Genomic DNA, 18,386 nt, shown 5'->3' with positions numbered 1-18,386 from the left:
GAAGACAGAGAATCAGCCAAATAAAAGGCTGGTAAAGTATATATATATTATCTATTCATTTAATTTTACATTTTTTTCAATAATCTTCCATTAGTCCCAGGTTTACTTCACAGTGCATTAGTAATCATGTATGCTTAACACATTCAAGTGAAAGTGTGAAGCCGATCAGCACTCTTGCTGTGCTCATAAATGTAACCCAGTTTAGCGATGCAGAATGATTAGACATATTTATAAACATGGTATCAATTATTCCACCCATGCAGACATAAACATTCCCTTCGTTTGCACCCTGCATTCCTACATCCTAACAAATCAAGTATGAGAACGTTATGCTTGCCCTAACTGAAATTCTCAAGTCACACAAGATCTTTCTTGACCACAGAACAGCCTCGAACACTGGCTTCCAAGAATAGCAGCATCTCTCCCTTTGGAGGAAGTTCATGCTGCTTTTACTGCCAAAGGTCACGGCTGGACGACTTCATCCGTACGGACAGATCTGTCCACTTACAACACGCTGCAGCTGGCAGTACAGCCGTTATGCAATCAACAAATGAAGCGTGCTACATTAATACCACGTGAGAAACTAATTGCACAAATCAATAAGACTGGAGGCACAATAAATGCTGTTTTCTGACTAGTACACACTGAGAAGGTATATTTTTTGGTGAAGTATGCAGGTTACAGTGCTATTTAAACAGATGCAGAGCAGAATCTGATGAGGCCTGCAGGCAAAGATAAGATCAGGGCTAAAATAAGCCGAGGCTAAAAGAAACATAAATATCTGACTAGCACATACAGTACAGAAACAGACATGAAAACAAGACGCGGGTGATAGCTGCTATCTAATCCTGCTTACACAGTGTGAACACTGATAGCACATTTGAACATATTTTAATCTTGTAGGCTTTCGCCACCGTCACAATGCCATGCTGACTTGCACCAAACATAAAGCCCCATTCACACCAACAACGATAACTATAAAGATAACGACATTAGCGTCCACAACAGCGAACGATATCATCTGTTTATTGTAAGTGACGCTCGTCTGCTGCTTTAAATTCTCCAGCTCATTATAGAAGGATTGATTATGATTGGCTGTCAGTGATTGATCAGCTGGAAAAAATCGTTCTGAAAGTGATTCCAACGATATCGTTTCTCTGTGCCTTTATCGTTATAGCTGTGGTGTGGACTCTTTAATATTGAGAACGATTTTTAGAACTATATCTTTATCGTTGTTGGTGTGAACGGAGCTTAAGTCTAGTGTATCATAAAAATGTGACCACAAATATCAGGAAAAAAAAAAAAAGATCTCGGTCAGAAGGTTGTGCACTTCTGTTTTATCTCTAAACATAAGAAACATGATCATTCATCATTCATTTTAATCAAAGAGATGATAATACTTTGATATATTTCGTACTTTGACACATTTCATGGTACATTATGATAACCATATTCATATACCATGGTATTTTCAAGGTATTTCAAAGAAGACCATGGTATTAACATGCTACGCATTTAAAATATTTTAGATTTTCTATAGTACATGTGCAAAAAGCATGATAATTAGAATTGCACCAATATTAAAATTCTGGTTGATGCTGATAAGCCGATAATTGGTTTATGTTATGGCTGATAACTAATAAATGGCCAAAATTCTAAACTACTGTGTCTAAATAAATTTAAAATAATAATAAAAAACTAAAATATGTTGTACATATAACTACATATTACAGTTTGCATAAAATTTTGCCCAAATAAATAAAAAAACAACACACAAAAATCAGTTGTCTTAAATGCTGCAAATGAATTTAGGGATCACAAAATTATAATTAAGAAAAATGGATAATCAGTCCTATGTGATTTACTAAATTTAAGTGGTTTTTTAATTATTAGTGTTTTACAAATTAATTTTAAGTGAGTGTTAGACACTGACAAAAGTAATCTAAATGCAAAAAGTTAAAATGCACAATTAAATACTGATAAATAAAAATAAAAAAATATTAAAAAATGATCTGTTGGTAACAAATATGGATATAAACTATTCTCTAATGTACTTCTCATCTCTAATGGCAATTATCCGTTTCTTGCCTGGCTTGGTTTATTAGATGCGCATTGAACTATGTCATGGATCTAAAGTTTCAATAAATGTTTTTATGAGGAACAATCATTAACAATTCAATTATTCAAGACTTAGAATGTGCATAAAATCATGCCCTCCCTAAATATATCACAAGCAAAAGCACCAATATTCTTCAGGTTTCCAAATACTCCGAGCACTAAAATGTCCTGAAAAATCAGCAGAGTGAGAATTTAATTTCCATCAACTCAACCCCTGATGTCTGACGCAGATGAATCTGCTGATGCGACTCATGTGATGACAACATTAAAAGAGAAGGCACATCTATTTCTACTCATCCAGCCCCGCACAGGTCACATGGATAATTCTGCAGGCTTACAATGTAGACCTCGAGGGAACGTAGTGACATAACAGGATTGACAGCATCAGATTATTCCGGTGCTCGGTAATGCAGGGTTTCAGGCTGAAACACGCAAAACAAACATAAAATCATACAGGTGGGGTGGCGAGAGGTCAAACACACAGCTCACAGACTCCTCCTGAGCCAGAATGGCAGCCTGAGATTGTCGTAACCAGCCATTTTAAACAAAATTACAGCAATACTGCCGTGAAACACAGACATTTGAGATCATTAGCTGCACAGAATCGCACAAAACGTGTAATGAAAGACGCATCACTTTCACTCTCGCGTGAGACTGATATTTGAGCCAATCCATTATTGCAAAACCACCCCCAGGTTTCCTGTTCCACTTTTAGATACGATAGCCATCTTTCCCACCTGTGAGCTGTGACCTAAATACACTGAATAAAAAATTTAAAATATAGAACAATGAAAAGTGGTCAAATCATCATTCAAATGTGCTTAAAATATTATATTTTACAGACAGTCCTTCATTTTCCTGCTCTAAACTTCCAGAGTTTGGCAATAGTAGTCTCAATGGGAAGAGATAAAGCTGCCAAAGTCATCGTGAGAGCAGATAAAAATCAAGGAAACCCAAAGAAAGACGCGGCAGCTGACCATTACTGAATCTCAAAATCAGCATCATTTCCCAGAATTCCGACAGCGGAATGTTTTCACAGGCAGAATTTCCGGAGGTCCAGTGCAAGAATAGAGGGAAACGGGTTTTTACATATCGGAACTATACTTGCAAACACCCAAACCTCCTGTTGACCCGACTGACTACGCCACATACATTCCAACCGCAACGTCTGGATCATAACGCATCCATCTCATAAATTCTGTCTTATCTTGAGTTTTTTATGACTTGCATGATTCCTTCTTGTTCTAAAGACATAATGTTTTATCTTGGTACAGGTTCTGACATGTTACACCTGTGAGGTAAAACACTTTCATAAGTCATCTGGGAACAGTTCTTATCCTGAGGGTAGTTTTGTAAAAACAGGGGGAAAATCTGATTTCATTACGATACGATGCCATACGAACTTACTCATGACTTTGACAATTAGCTGTAACCGTTCAGCATGTGATTACTTAACCAACTCTGCCTTGACTTAATTGCCAGTCCTTAAGGTTCCCTTTCACTCATGGGGTAATCCTGTCAAATCCATTAAAGAGATTACAGGAGGGCATCTCTGAGAGGAATCAGACTGACCCTGCGTACCCAGACAGACTACATCATGAAGACAGCTAATGTAAACAGGAAAAACCCCAACCATATAGATTATTTCTTACCATGGCCAATTAAACGAACAATGGCTCTCTAAATTTAGTTCTTATTTCATTACAACAAATAGGTTGAAGTTATATTTAAAAAGTTGTTTTTAAAAGACTAATAACACTAACTAATTAACACCTAATTATCAGTCAATCTTAAAATAATCTTATATTTTCTTATATTTAATATAAATCTCTTTTTTTTTTAAATCTTCCATTTCTATACTATTTTATATTGTGTGGCCTAAAATCACTTGTAGCATTTAAAAATTTATTTAGTGTTTTTTTTTTTTTTTTTTTATTCAAAATATTATTTAAAAAGATTAATTACATCTAAAAAAAAAAACTACGTAAATCACAATATAATTTCAAGCAAATATTAAAATTAATTTTATATAAATGTATTTCTTATTTACAATAAAACTGTGATAAAGTCTAAATTTATATCTGAAAAGTTAATAGCAAATCTTAAAATTAACATTCATTTTTCATACTGTTCATTATAATGTTGTGATGCCTAAATTCACTTGCAGTATTTTACTTTTCTTTTTTTATTTATTTTTTTTTAGACAAAATAGTACATTATTTGGTACCCCTTTACAATAAGGTTTATTAGTTAATGTTAATTAATTCATCAACTAATATTAACAATGAGAAATACATTTGTTACAGAATTTATTCATATTTGTAAACGTTAATTAATAAAAGCACAACTAGTTCATGTTAGCTCAGGTCCATTAATTAATATTAACAGATAAAACTTTGCATTTTAATAATGTATTAGTAAAGGTTGAAATTAATATGATCTAAGATTAATAAATGCTTTAGAAGTATTTTCATTGTTAGTTCATGTTAACTAATGTAGTTAAGTAACGTTAACAAATGGAACCTTATTGTAAAGTGTTAATCAAATTACATTTATTAAAATATACATTTTTAAATAACTTAAAATTAAATAAATTAAAATAACATTTATAACCATTAAAATAACAAATAGCCTAGTAAAAAAAATACAAATAAGACATTTATCAGTTATCAATTTTCATATCCATACATCCCTAGAAACATCAAATGTCATATTCCAACGAACAAACACACCAAATCTGGGAAAGTGAGCCTATAACTCAAAATCTGACAATGCAATATTGAAAAACCTTTCATTTAAACTGCGCTGTACAGAAATGCCATCATTAGTCTGTCAACGGCCCTGAACGTGGCGCCCAAAACATCTCAAAATACCAGCAAGGTTCCCATTAAGCTGAGGTCACTTGAAAAGGTGATGGGCAGGGTTTTGCTAAGAAAAGCTGCTAAAAGTCTTGCCGCCCCAACCGCTGACAAGATGGATACTTTCTGGCACCACAGTGACACACTCCACCACCACCACCACCACCACCACCACCACCACCACCACCACCACCACCACCACCACCACCACCACCACCACCACCACCACCACCAACAACAACAACAACAACAACAACAACAACAACAACAACAACAACAACAACAACAACATATGTACAGTCATATATACAAGTCCATGGCAGTTCATACACGCAGACTTCTGTGACTTAAGTACAGTGTGCTGACAGTGCAGGTGCTTCGGCCAGCTCTGATGAGCAGTGACTGAATTTAGCTCAGGGAACAACCATAGGACTCTTATTTCTAACACCCAGTCCAAGAGCCAAACGACTAAATATCAGTTGACTCAGTTTCTAAATGGGTCAGACAAGCTCCTGTACCTAATGTCATCTCAATTGAGTTCACTGACAAACAGGTTATGCCAGCTTTTTCCTCATTTTCAAACTCTGTCTGAAGATGCCAAATGGATGCAACAAGCCATGCAAGCCAGCTGTCAACTGTCAAAAGTAATTTCCTCAACTTCATTTCTTTGCACTTAAAAGGATGCGGAGGACAAATCTGCTATTTCAAGAACCTCCTTGTATTAACAGAGACTTGTAGGGTTATTCCGATTCTAGAATCGGAAATTCCACCGATACCACAAAAAATTCTGGCACCGGTATCAGCGAGTACTTGAACCCATGTATCGATCCGATACCATTTTTAAACAAGACCTATAGTTATGCGCGCTAGCTTTGCTTAACGCTGCAAATCGGAAATCAATTCTTCTTCTCTGCTCAGAATGCAAACACAGGAAGTTGTGCTGTGTTGCCACAAGCAACCACTATTTAGAGCAGCAAAGAATAAATATAAACGTGCTAGCACATGGCCAGTATATCACTCGCATATGCGACTAAATCTTCACCCTGGGCGACTAAATAGTGTATAATATTAGCCACTGGCTAATAAATGCTCAGATTTTACTCGCCAGTGTGTGAATTGGAGGCTATGTATAAGTTTAGCACAGATATATTTTCACTCGCCGGACTCTGACTGAGCGCTTCAAGAGTTTCACTCTCCGTCAAGCGATCTGTGCTATTTTTCATATCATCTGAATGGATGCGCAGCGCACCTGTATTTGACGTACCGTAACGTTCTTAGTAGAATTCATCTTATCAGTATTATTGATAGCTTTCCCCCCCATTTTTTACAGAAACACTGAATGACCAAAAAAGCACCACCAATTCATACAGGGCTAGTAGTACATACAGCTGTATAACCAGATACACACCCAGGTATCGGATCAGTACTCGATATCGGCCGATACCCTGAGCCCAGGTATCGGAATCGGTATCGGGAAGGGAAAAAGGGTATCGGAACATCTCTAGAGACTTGGTTATCGTTTATCACATTCAAAAAAGGTGCATATGCACATCCAAATGTGCAAACTTCTCCTTCACTAAATAAGGAGTCAGTGAGGTATGTTAAAATCAACAAACTCACATCACCTGCAAAACACGTCCACCAGCTTTTCTTTCCAGTCTGCTGTTTGAGATGTTAAACAGTTTGATGTGACACATTATGAACACCAAAACAAGCTCTCAGACACTAGAGATAGAAGGGCTTTTAAATTCCAGTTAAGGTCCTTAATTTCAATTGAATTGAGGTACAAACAAAATGCAGAATTGCATTAAAAGGTAGGGATGCAACGAAAATTCAATTAAATGATTTGACCCGTCGCAGGGAGCTTGATTGACAGGCGATCTGACAAATCACAATGCAGAAACTAGCATTTTGTCCAACAAACAAACCAGACAGAAGATTAACTTTGGTGGACTTAAACTTAAAAAATGGTGTATATTGACGTCTTTACGCAGCTTAGATAAAATACCTTGATGTTCATTCATGTTTATTTCGTGCTTTAACTAGCAAATTTGAAAAGACGATCCGTTCACATACTGCTTGCTCTACAGTGATCTATCGTGACACATTAAAGAACCACAAACTGTTGAATTTCTTTAAAAAAAAAAGACAAAATTTGAAAGCTGAGTGTTTAAAAAGCATATAAGACTCAATTGGTTTAAAACACTCTGATCTGCTCTTGGACATCGGGATGAATCCAAAAAGAAAGTGGTTTTGGGTCTCCAAACTCCAATGTGAAAGAGAACTGCCTGTGACCATCACACTGTGTTTAGTCTTTCAGAGAGTGGAGCTTCAACACTAAATCAACATACAAGCGAGCCAAAAATATCATGCCTAAATTTGGTAGGATCAAAAAACCTTGCTGCTAAACTTGTTGTTCTGTTTTTACTTAGCTCTAGAGACCTGTATATGGTAAAACAAAGAAACAGATTGGCATCCCTACCACAAATACAGCTTGCAGTCGATATCTATTTACATTAATGAGCTCAACTAATCCAGCCTTCAATAACAATGGGTACTTACAAGCTAATGCACTCATTAAAAGCAGGCCAAACAGGTCTTTACCATGGCACACGGCCCTTACATCTTGTGAGCTCCTGTTAAGAACTATTGTGAGTCAGGAATTGCCCCACCTGAATCTGTCTCATCATGTGACTTCAGGAAACAAGCTGCCAAGCCTAAGAGGACATCCTGCCCAGCTATTTAAACATCATACAAATATAATTCTTTCATTAGGAGATTAAAACATTACTGTAAACCTAATGATCCATAGCGTCTGGTCTATTTTACAGGATTTCCAGGTGAAACATTATGATGTTCCAAAGGAAAGACTTTGAAAGACCAAGAATAACATTTGCAACTAGTGCTGTCAAAATTAGTACATTAATGCAGGTGATTCATTTTTCCAGTTTAATGGCATTAAAAATATTTAACAGTTAACGAAGGTGCAGAGCTATAGAGTTGGCCACTCCACTCACAACTGCTGTTTCGGTTTCTTTTTTCTTGACAATAAATTGTGTTTATTTAGACGCAGAATGTCTTTACGACCACATCAAACATGAGATTTTTCAGACACGCACTCCACTTCGCCTCAGCACCAGGCGTTAGTCAAACAAGCATGAAAACGGTACAGGTGACAAGGCAGCTTCAGTAAGACAACAGTGAACTGCAGTCAGATGAGATGTTGTCAGGCCATATGTCAGTAAAAACTAATTTTCCGGTCCTGTCAGCCGTCAGCACTTAAACTGCACACATAAATATGGCGGCGCGCGCTGTAGCCTGTATCATTTCATATTAAAACGTGTGTCAGATCCACGTCACGTTCAGCAGCAGCAGCAGCTCTTAAAAGTGATTAATTGCGATTAATTTCAGAAGAAAAAAAATAATAATTTTTTTTCCATTGACAGCACTATTAGCAACATTAAATCATACTTAAATCAACTTGAGTCCTTTGAGAATACGCACAATGTAATGCACAAATATGACAGCACCGTCATGCATTGACCAATTTAAAAACAATGGGCTCAAAATATTGCATTATATAGTAAAAAAATCAAGTGACATTTATTGAAAGAAATACAATGCAATGCATTTGATAGGATTTAAATGATCAAACAATAGATATAGGCTACTGTTCAAAATTAAAAAGGTAAAAGTAAAGGTAATCAGAAATAGTTTCAAATGGCTAGACCTTTTATTTAATGCAATGACATTCAGACACTTTAAGTGACTACATATGGAGTCATTGTACTTTGTGTCATAATAAAATGTTTCATTTCCAGGAGGTGTGAAACCATTAGAATGCAACAACATATGAAACTGGGTCTCATTACATTAGCTTAAGCAAATGCGGTCTTTGACTGATATTTGGCAAAAATGAGCATAGTGTGTTCAATGAGGTATGTCTCTTAACATAAGCCAGCACCACTTAATCTTTAAAATGACGCTCAAAATGTGCCTATTTCAACACTGGATATAAACACAACAAATTACAGCATACATGATATCACTCAGGGAGTTCCTTAAAGCTAAGAATAACTATGTTTGCCAGAAAGAATTCATGCCAACATTTTACACTTTCAGAAACTTAGGAGGTGTGTGAGGTCTTCATAAATGAAGTCAGAAGACACCAAGGCCTAGGTGAACCATATGATAACCAGAATACAAGACCCCCAAGAATATTTATACATTTATATAAAAAAAAAAAAACGTTTTATTTTCGATTTTAAAAATATATATCGGGACCTAAGTTACCATATATGCCAGTGACTGCTGCATCTAATCAGCATCCCATGAAGAAAGGCATATGATGTTACTATGGTGACCCTCTCCACTGCTGTGGATGTGCGAGTCTGTGTTCTCAGCAGCACGGCAGACAGCTCAGGCTAATGTGTGTTTCTAGGTGTGGCTTCAAATCCAGTGAGACCCCCCTCCTCTCTCTCTTGTTATGGCCAGTCATGCTCATTCTTTGTTTAGCCTAGATCCATCCCAAAATGACTTCATTTCACGCTGATTCACCCTTTCTTGTATCAGTGTTTACTTGGCAATAAACCCAGACATACGCCTCCATAGTGACAGCACTGCAAAGATTACCTTATTCATCACTGCAGAATTAATGCTACTCTTTATTCGCTCTGAAATGCATGCCTGATAGATTTAGGACTGCATATCAGCGTTAAACTAAAACATTTTAATAAGTCTCTAGTCATAAACTGTAAATGAATGAACGTATCTGGTTAACAGCTTGTTTTCCTTCATAACACCCCATTCTGAATTATGTTAAAGCAATAGTTCACTCAACAAAAATGAAAATTCTGTCATCATTTACTCACCCTCAGGTCATTCCAAACCTGTATTTCTTTATTCTGTGGAACAAAAAAGAATATCTGAACTTTTTTGTCCATTCAATAAAAGGTTCAAAGTTGATTGGGCTCTTTTAACTTTAATTGTATGGGCAAATGCAATTAAAACATTCTTCAAAATATCCTCTTTTGTGTTCTGCAGAAGACACAAAGTCATACAAGTCTGGAACAATCTGGAATTCAAATTTTTGAGTGAACTACTCCTCAGCATTAATGTAGCTATGTGAAGGCAATAAGAAATTATGGTCACAAGCTGTATTAGAAACAAGACCTGGAAAGGCTTAGAACACTAACCTGGAAAGGAATGTGGATTGGGGGACCCTCTCTTCAGGCACTTGGAACACAGGACATGCACAGAGTAGTGAAGGCCAGGCCATTCCTGCAGAAGAACATTTAACTCCTCCACTAAGGGAATGATGGCTTGCCAAGCTGTCCAGATATTTGGCAAGGATGCATGGCTGGAAATGGAGAGGGTCTCAGGCTGCAATCTGCTCCGAGAGGGCCGGTAACTCACCGTCACAGGCACTTTACCCCGATAGGCAAAGATATGATGCTTTCCATCGGACCGTTGCACCACGTAGCTGTTGATTTGCACGCTATACCGTGCAAAAAGTCCAAGAGGGGTGAAGAAAGGAAACCTGTATTCAATCTGCAGCTGCTCAACCGAGAAGAACTGACCAGGGATGGATGAGCCCCCGCTGGCCGAGGCCTCAGGATGGGGCTCCTCGTTGCTGACCTGACTGGGAAACTTATACCAGACGGTGGCCCCATTAAGCGGCTTGCTACGAGGTTTGTTGACACAGTAGCAGACACCCATCTTTTCCAGCAGTTCCATGATCAGGTGCAAGTCCTGCTGTGTCTGGACCAGGGGTTTAAGCAGCAATCGAATGGCATTTGACGGCAGCAAGCCGTGCAACAGAAACCCCTCCACGTGACCATGCATCTGCATAGACCTGGCTCTATCTCCATCGTCTCCTTCAGCCTGTAGTTTCTCAAGCATTGCAGTAAGGTCTCTCTGAAAAAACACATTCAAGATGGCGATAAACCGGGGTAGATTGTGGAAGACGTATTCCTTCAACGTCATGCTGTCTTCAAAGTACAAAAGTTTACCGCTCTCGTGTAGGTACGAGAGCGCGCTTTGCAGGCGGTCCTCCGTCAGCCCAGCTTGAAGGCCCAACCGGGCTGAATCCCACCAGGAAAGCCATAAATCCTGTGGCTTAAAATGCAGTTCCTCAAGCACCTGCCATGACTTTGGCAGGACTCTGTGAAGATTGGGGAAAATCTCCCTGTGATCGGCGACAGACATGAGCTTCTCTTTCAAATGCTGGATGTTTCTTTGAGCCGCCATGCAGCTGACGCAAATCACCGGAGACAGGATTTGTAGTCGATTGTTGAGCATATATTGCAACTGAGACTTTTTACGTCGCAGGTTTTTATCCGTGACCCCATAAAAGAGAACGTGGGGGCTAGAAGTCCGAACGTCGTAACCTTGCTCAAGGGCATCGTCAACCTGCAGGGCAAGCACTTGTAGGCATTCAGTGTTTGTTTTTTCCTGGAGCGAAATCTGTCTGTGAATATCCAGGCACTTTTCTTCAATCTCAACCTCTTCACATAAGTCACTGTGGGTGCCTACAATACACACAACTGCGTGTGGCACCTTGGCACTGAGCAGGTGGAGGAAACCACCAACATGGGAGTAGAAGCTCTTTGATGTATACAATTTCAGATTCACTACCAAAACATAAAGTGCTCCAGGAGACAGGAAAAAGGGTTTGATTAGATCATAGTTCTGCTTACCAGATAAATCATATACAATGAATGTAAGACTCCGATCTGCATCCGCTACCCAGTTCGTCACATCAATACCCCTACATCCAATGGCCATCTTGGCATCTGACGGTTTGTTGACAATGCACTGCCTGAGTGTGGTTTTCCCTGCATTTCTCTGGCCCATCAAAACCAGTTTAAGCCTGGGTTTTATAGCAGGTTGAGAATGTGCAAGCTCCTTCTGATAGGCAGCTATGTAGGGGATCCCCTTCATGCACACTTCATACGGAGGCTGAATGAGAGGATTATCCTTCACCTTCCAGATGTTGACTTTGGCAAGTTTTCCGAAATTGTCTGGGAGGATGGCAATTTGGTTACCCTGTAAAACCAGCTCCTCCAATTTCCCTAGCTCTACAATAGAGTCCGGGAGAAACGTTATGCTATTATTGTCCAACCACAAATTAGCAAGATTGCACAGCTGTCCTACCTCCTCAGGGAGGAACGTCAGTTTATTCCGGCTTAAATACAACTCCTCCAAACTGGTGAGTTTGATGATAACCTGAGGAAAATGTTCAAAGCAGTTTGAGGAGAGGTTGAGCATTTTAAGTTTCTGCAGCTTCCCAAATGTTTGTGGCAGGCTTGTGAGGAAATTATTATCAAGCATCAGGCTCTCCAAGTTCTGCAGCTCACAAAATGTTTCAGGCAAAAACGAGAGGTGAGTGCTGCTGAGCCATAAGATTTTAATAGATTGAAGCATCATGATGTTACCCGGAAGACCTTCTAGTTTATTCCCAGAGCAGTCAAGCTCCTCCAGATCAGAAAGAGCAAGTATTTCAGAAGGGAAACGCTGTAGCTTGTTATGATCCACATCGAGCGTTCTGAGCTTCCTGAGCTGTGAAAAGGACCTGGGGAAATCACACAGGTCATTGAAACTGATGTCAAGTTCCTCCAGACTTTGCAAAGTCCCAATCTGAGATGGCAGGTATTGGATTTTGTTATGACTGATGCACAACTTTTTAAGCGCCTTGAGAAGATCAATATCTTCTGAAAAGTGGTTCAAGCAGTTGTGACTGATATCTAATTCAACCAGCTGACTAAGTTGAAATACTGCAGTGGGAACTGTTGCAAACTTGTTCCTGCGAAGGATGAGGATGCGAAGCCTGGTCAGGGTTGAGCCCAGTCCCTCTGGAAGCTCTAGAAGGGAGTTGTTGCCCAGGTTGAGGACCTCGATCTCCTTTATGTCCTCGGGTAATGTGATTTTCTGGCAGTTTTTGGTGCTGAGAGTCAGCTGTCTCAGATTGCTCCTCAGCTTCCTGGAGCGCAAAGCAGCATCCCTCCATAATCTAGCGGTCTTCAGGTTATTCTCCTCAGCCATCGTATCGAAGCCGTGCTCCTCCTTGTTCTCACTGAGCACAGTGATCAATCACTTAGGCAGCATAGTGCCTCTTTCACTCGCTTTGTCGTTTCGGGTTCTCCGCACAGCAATCCAGATGAAACCAACATTTAGACCATGCCGATTTCATCTTCATCCGAAAATATGCAGTTCCGTTCAATCGCCTTCAGGAAAAAAGGGCTGGGCTGCGTTCTTTCACGCATCCTCTTTATCTGCGCCATCGACCGCAGGATAAAAACCACACGCGCGCATCAAAAGTCACACCAGCCCAGTGCGCGAGGCTGGCGACTCCGCCAGCGCGTCCTTTGATACCACATGAGAGAGAAAATCTAAGACATATCCAGTGAGACAGAATGAAGAAGGGCAGTGGTGGCTGCTGTAGTCTTTCCTTGTGTGTCTCCGCCTATTCTCTGCGCATGCAGCCAGCAGTGAACGTTCACAGGAGCAGCACTGCGTCAAAGCCCCACCTTCTCTACGCGCCTGCGACGCAACGCTCGCATAAACAAAAGCCTTGATTGGTCAGTTGGGTGGTGTCGCGTATTCACAGCGGTATTGATAATAATGATAGCGTTCGTTTAGTAGCGTCGCGTGCAGTGAAGAAGGGATGTGAAAGTAACTTCGTTTCTATTGTTTCGGTTTAACTAACAGTATGTAACATCATGTAGCATCATAAGACCGTGCGCCACCCAATGTAAATAATAGCTTTCTTCCAAAACATCACATGAAGAGACAGCTGATCCTGTTTGCCTATGATATGAAAGGGACTTTAGTCTTTGTACAAACAACCTGGACAGAAATACAAAGTACACAATGGAAACACAAACCAAATTCATGCCAATTAGTCTACCTGTCTCCTTGTTGACTTTATTGATGGTGGTGGGCTTTGAGGTGTTTACGATCATTTACAGAGAAGTGTTATTTGACGCCATCTACTGGACATGATGCGCAGCTGCATTACTTTTGTTAAACTAATACCTAATAAGAACATAAATATTAACGTTAAAAAAGTGAGAGAAAATACGTAATTACATACACTAATAAAACATTTTACAACAACATCAGTACATTAGAATGATTATGACTGTGTTAAAATATCATACTTGATTGTCTATCTCTGTTATTGCATGGCCTTGGAAAATTAGACATGGTGGCCAGAACCAGAGTGAACTTTGTATTGACAAGTCCTGTTGCATAACCAAAACATATCTAAATAGACTGTTAAGGTGCAAAGTACCCAATAAGAGTTTAACTTTTTTTTTTTTAAATGTAGTACACTTGGAAATCAGATCTTGAGCAAATAGGAATAGCATACAAAATCATATATCTCTAAAAATAATTTTGTACAGTGGCATTATAAAAAAAAAAGTGTTTATTGACAAAAGATTACAAATGGAGTTTTTCATTGGATGTGCAACATGAATTAAAAGCAATGCAATGCAGTATTGCAAGTATTAATCACCCATAATTTAGGCTTCAAACAAGCCTTTTACTTGAAACTACTGTTTCAGTTTATCAGGAGTAAGTTTCAAAATACAGCACATAAACTCAATATTCAGTAAAAGTGAAAGCACAGCCTCACCCCACTGACCTGCTATGGTGTAAACTTTTGCAGAAAATAAACTGTATACATTTCTGGAACAATTTTAAGAAAACCCACATTAGTTAGTCTCATTTATCTGACAGATTCTCATATTTGTCCAGATTAAGCAATGTTATTTTTGCGAAAGAGTCTTTAAATGATCTTTTCAGTCTCTTTTCTTGGGGGTTTGAGGTGCTGGGGCTCCTTCAATTGGGGCAGTGATAGGCACGCTCCGTGGTTCTCCTAAATGCAAGCACTCGTTCACCCGCAGCTGACAGCCATCCTTCAGCATGTGGATGGCAATTCTGGCAATGTTGCGGGAGTCATCTAGACCACAGTGGGGACGTCCATCATACTGCATACCAAGATTCTCCAGCATGCAGATTAGTTTCGTCTGAGTACGAGGAACCTGAGAGAAACAAGCATGAGACTCACAAAAAACAAATCAGTATTTTTTCAAATGTAGTACTCCAAAGACAACTTTTTATTTAAAATATCAGAAACTCATCTTTAAAGTATCCTAAGGCTTTAGATATCAAGGTCCTTTATTTACATCCGAATACACCATTTTTTCATCCAGGTTTCCTTTCTGTGATTTTCATAAGGAATTGTGAGAAAAATGAACATGAAAACATACCTTATAAAAGTTTCCATAAGACTTTCTGATATTGATCCATTTTCTGGTGAACTGTGGGTATCTGATGCAACTAAGTTTACACTGAGTATGAAGAAATTTTCCCATGTCCCATGACCTACACAGTCAAGACAGTGAGCTGTACATTGTATTGAATTTCATTAGTCATGCTTAAAATGTCTGGTTCATCCTTACCCATCTGTTAAAAATGTATATTTGTATTTTGTGCCAAGTTCTTTTTCCTGTAGCCAAGAAACTGCTCGCTTTAGAACCTGATGGAACGTTTCTGCCTCATCCACCATTTTCTAGAAAAAAAAATGTTAAGAATCAAAAATGAAAGCTTGAGCAATTGCTTTCCATTTAATTGTAGACTAAAAACTTAGATGGCATATGATATACACTACCATTCAAAGGTTTGGGGGTCAATCATTTTTATTTATTTTTTTATTTTGTGTTTTTGAAAGAAGGCTCTTTATGCTCACCAAAGTTGCATTTATTTGATCAAAAATACAGTAATAAAAAAACAGTAATTTAAAAAAGCACTGAAATGTGAAATACTATTTATACATTTTAAAATGTAAAGTCTTCCTATGATGGCAAAGCTAAATTTTGAGCAGGCATTACCTCAGTTTTCAGTGTCACATGAGCCTTCAGAAATCATTCAAAGTTTAAAAAAAAAAATAGCCTTTATTTGAAAAATAAACTTTTTGAAACTTTAAAATAATTTTCATCTTTCAAAAAAAAATTACAGCTTTAAACTTTTGGATGGTATTGAAGACATCTTAAATTGTTATTTAATTCAATATGCAGTTCATAAAACTTGCCTGTGTGATTCCGGTAAGTCTTACACAAAACTCAGAGAGCTGTGGGTTCACCACTGGCTTCACATACTTCTGAAATGAGTCTACCTGTAATGACAGGAATGGGATTACAAACGAAATAAAAATAAAAAATTTTTTAAAAAGTGTTACATGTTAGTGTTAAGATCAGTTCATGGGCTTAATCACTGTGGCTTTGCGAAAATCTATCATGATTAATTTTGGTACAAATTAAAATAATTTTTTCACATCTAACAGATCAATCCTAAAAAAAGTTAACACTAAATATACTGTATGGTACCATGTTTGCCTGGCAAGAAACAAGCACACATGTTCCAGACCGTTCCCTCACCAACTCACAATCTCCAAGGTGTGTGTGTCGATCAACACCATGGGAAACTCAATGATTTCATGCAGGTAGTCAGGTGGGTTATTCTCTTCACATGTTGCTTCAAAATCCACCACACAGATGTAGTCAAAATATGTATCAGTGTTCCCATTTGCAGCACCTGAATGCATCAGTTTTTGCTTTTTGTAGTAACTTTTTAGGCGCTTCCTCAGGACATCCTTAACTCCCCTGAAAAGAAAAAAAAAACTGTATGAATTTGGAGTAAATGGCAGGTAAAATAAATTATAATAATAATAAAAGCTCTCAGTACCGTGTGTCAAGCTTCAGCTCAGCACATTTCACACGCAGCTCATCTCTGTTCATTCGGTTAATGGTGCCATTTGCCACTGCAATCTCTTTATATACCGGATCACTGAAATCTCCTTGTTTCGGTGATGAAGGCTTCTGCTTCTCATTTTTTTCACAGGAAGTCTAAATGTGAGACAAGGAAATAAAACATTGTTTAGTGTTAGTGTTGTTTCATCATTATGCGTTTATGCATTTGTTTGTTAATCAGAAGAGATTTGGAGAAATTTAGCATTACATCACATGCTCACCAATGGACCCTCTGCAGTGAATGGGTGCCATCAGAATGAGAGTTCAAACATTTGATAAAAATATCAAAATAATCCACACAATTCCATTGAGCAATTAATGCCTTGTGAAGTGATATGCTGCTGTGAACAATAAATTCATCATTAAGATGTTTTTAACTTCAAATAAGTCCTCTATCCACAATATCGCTTTCTCCAGTGAAAAAGCCATCTCGTCTGAATCAGGAGAGAAATATACACAGATCAAGCACTGTTTACAACTGAAAACGGTCCACGAACAGTAGACATATGTCAGTAGACTTTTTCACTGGAGGAAGCAATACAATTGACTTAAGCAACGACATAAAGTTAAAAACATCTTAATGACGGATTTGTTTATATTAAACAACAGCTTTTCACTTCACAAGACATTAAATGATGGACTGGAGCTGTGTGGATTAGTACTCGTGTATTATTGTGATATTTTTATCAGCAGTTTGAACTCTTATTCTGATGGCACCCATTCACTGCAGAGGATCCACTGGTGAGGAACAAAAAACAAACCTATTTATATTTTTAATGACCAGAGGGTCATTTACATTTTGGGTGAACTACTCTAAAACGGTTAAAAGCAACTAAATAATACATATTTCTAATAAATATGAGTCAAAACAACACCGAACATATGCTAACACTCTGCGAAGTACTACAGCAATCATACGTGGGAGAAATCTTACATGTCACAGCTTGTTAAAAATCACACTAGTTACTGATAACAAGACTTGTAACTAATTTAGTCATTTACCAAATAAGTATTTGACCTGTAACATAATTGGGGTAATCGAAACATGAAATATTAGCAATGTTACCGACAGTAACTAGACTGACTGTCAGTGTTTAGACACTCACATTAGCGCAGCATTCCTCCTCTTCATCATTCTCAGACGTTGAAGTCTTATTTGCAGGTTGACTGGTCTTCTTCTGCGACTCCATCAGTTTTGACAATTCACGTTAACGTTAGTTAATTTCAGAAACACTCACATCTGGTTTCGCGCGTTCACGCTCGGTGTCTCTTACGTAATCCGCTCCGTGCGAATTATTACAAGCCTAATGATTGTCTATATTTCTCAAGATTCTTTTTTGTACATTGTGCTTAAAATTAGCCCCTGTTTGCAAAGAATTAAACTTATGATTAGCTGCTGTTTCTTAATCGTGAACCAAGTAACAGACGCTGACCCTGACGTTTCAACGTACACAGGAAGTCGTCACTCGTCACTGAAAGGTCGACCAATTGTAGAATAAAAGCCCCATCAAAATTGATATATTTTTGCTTCGTTTTGTTATAAGTTTATTCAAGTTCATATTGTTTATGTACTCGTTATTACATAAAAATAAAA

The 18,386-nt window shown here is 38.2% G+C and overlaps 2 protein-coding genes across 3 annotated transcripts in view; both read right to left on the bottom strand.

Annotated features, from left to right (window-relative positions):
* mfhas1 (multifunctional ROCO family signaling regulator 1) overlaps positions 1-13,558 on the bottom strand; it is a 28,079-nt gene extending 14,521 nt beyond the window's left edge. Inside the window, exons 1-2 of one of the 2 annotated variants that reach the window (XM_058757281.1) lie at positions 10,172-13,558; positions 9,848-9,880 (exon numbers count right to left, since the gene is read on the bottom strand). In XM_058757281.1, coding sequence (XP_058613264.1) covers positions 9,876-9,880; positions 10,172-13,019 — 2,853 coding nt within the window. In that variant the 5' untranslated portion in view covers positions 13,020-13,558 and the 3' untranslated portion in view covers positions 9,848-9,875. The remainder of the gene's footprint in view (positions 1-9,847; positions 9,881-10,171) is intronic. The other variant, XM_058757280.1, reaches the window with a different exon arrangement.
* An 830-nt stretch (positions 13,559-14,388) lies between these two features.
* Positions 14,389-18,255, bottom strand: eri1 (exoribonuclease 1). Its single transcript, XM_058757287.1, has 7 exons — positions 17,899-18,255; positions 16,728-16,888; positions 16,429-16,645; positions 16,075-16,158; positions 15,446-15,555; positions 15,254-15,368; positions 14,389-15,025 (listed from the first exon to the last, which is right to left on the bottom strand). The coding sequence occupies exons 1-7, from the start codon at positions 17,980-17,982 to the stop codon at positions 14,783-14,785; spliced, it is 1,014 nt and encodes a 337-aa protein (XP_058613270.1). The 5' UTR covers positions 17,983-18,255; the 3' UTR covers positions 14,389-14,782.
* Positions 18,256-18,386: the final 131 nt, after the last annotated feature.

The sequence above is a fragment of the Onychostoma macrolepis genome, chromosome 21, assembly GCF_012432095.1.
Source record: "Onychostoma macrolepis isolate SWU-2019 chromosome 21, ASM1243209v1, whole genome shotgun sequence".
In the NCBI taxonomy this organism is placed as follows: domain Eukaryota; kingdom Metazoa; phylum Chordata; class Actinopteri; order Cypriniformes; family Cyprinidae; genus Onychostoma; species Onychostoma macrolepis.
The sequence above is the reverse complement of the archived record's forward strand: the minus strand, read 5'-3'. Positions and strand labels throughout refer to the sequence as shown.

What these genes read in the sequence shown, in the direction of transcription:
- eri1 (XM_058757287.1), bottom strand. Translation starts at nt 17,982, where the DNA reads ATGGAGTCGCAGAAGAAGACCAGTCAACCTGCAAATAAGACTTCAACG. An exon ending in GACTTACCGGAATCACACAG is followed by an intron (nt 15,556 to 16,074) that starts GCAAGTTTTATG and finishes TTTTTTTTCTAG; the next exon opens with AAAATGGTGGATGAGGCAGA. An exon ending in CTTATGGAAACTTTTATAAG is followed by an intron (nt 15,026 to 15,253) that starts GTATGTTTTCAT and finishes TGTTTCTCTCAG; the next exon opens with GTTCCTCGTACTCAGACGAA.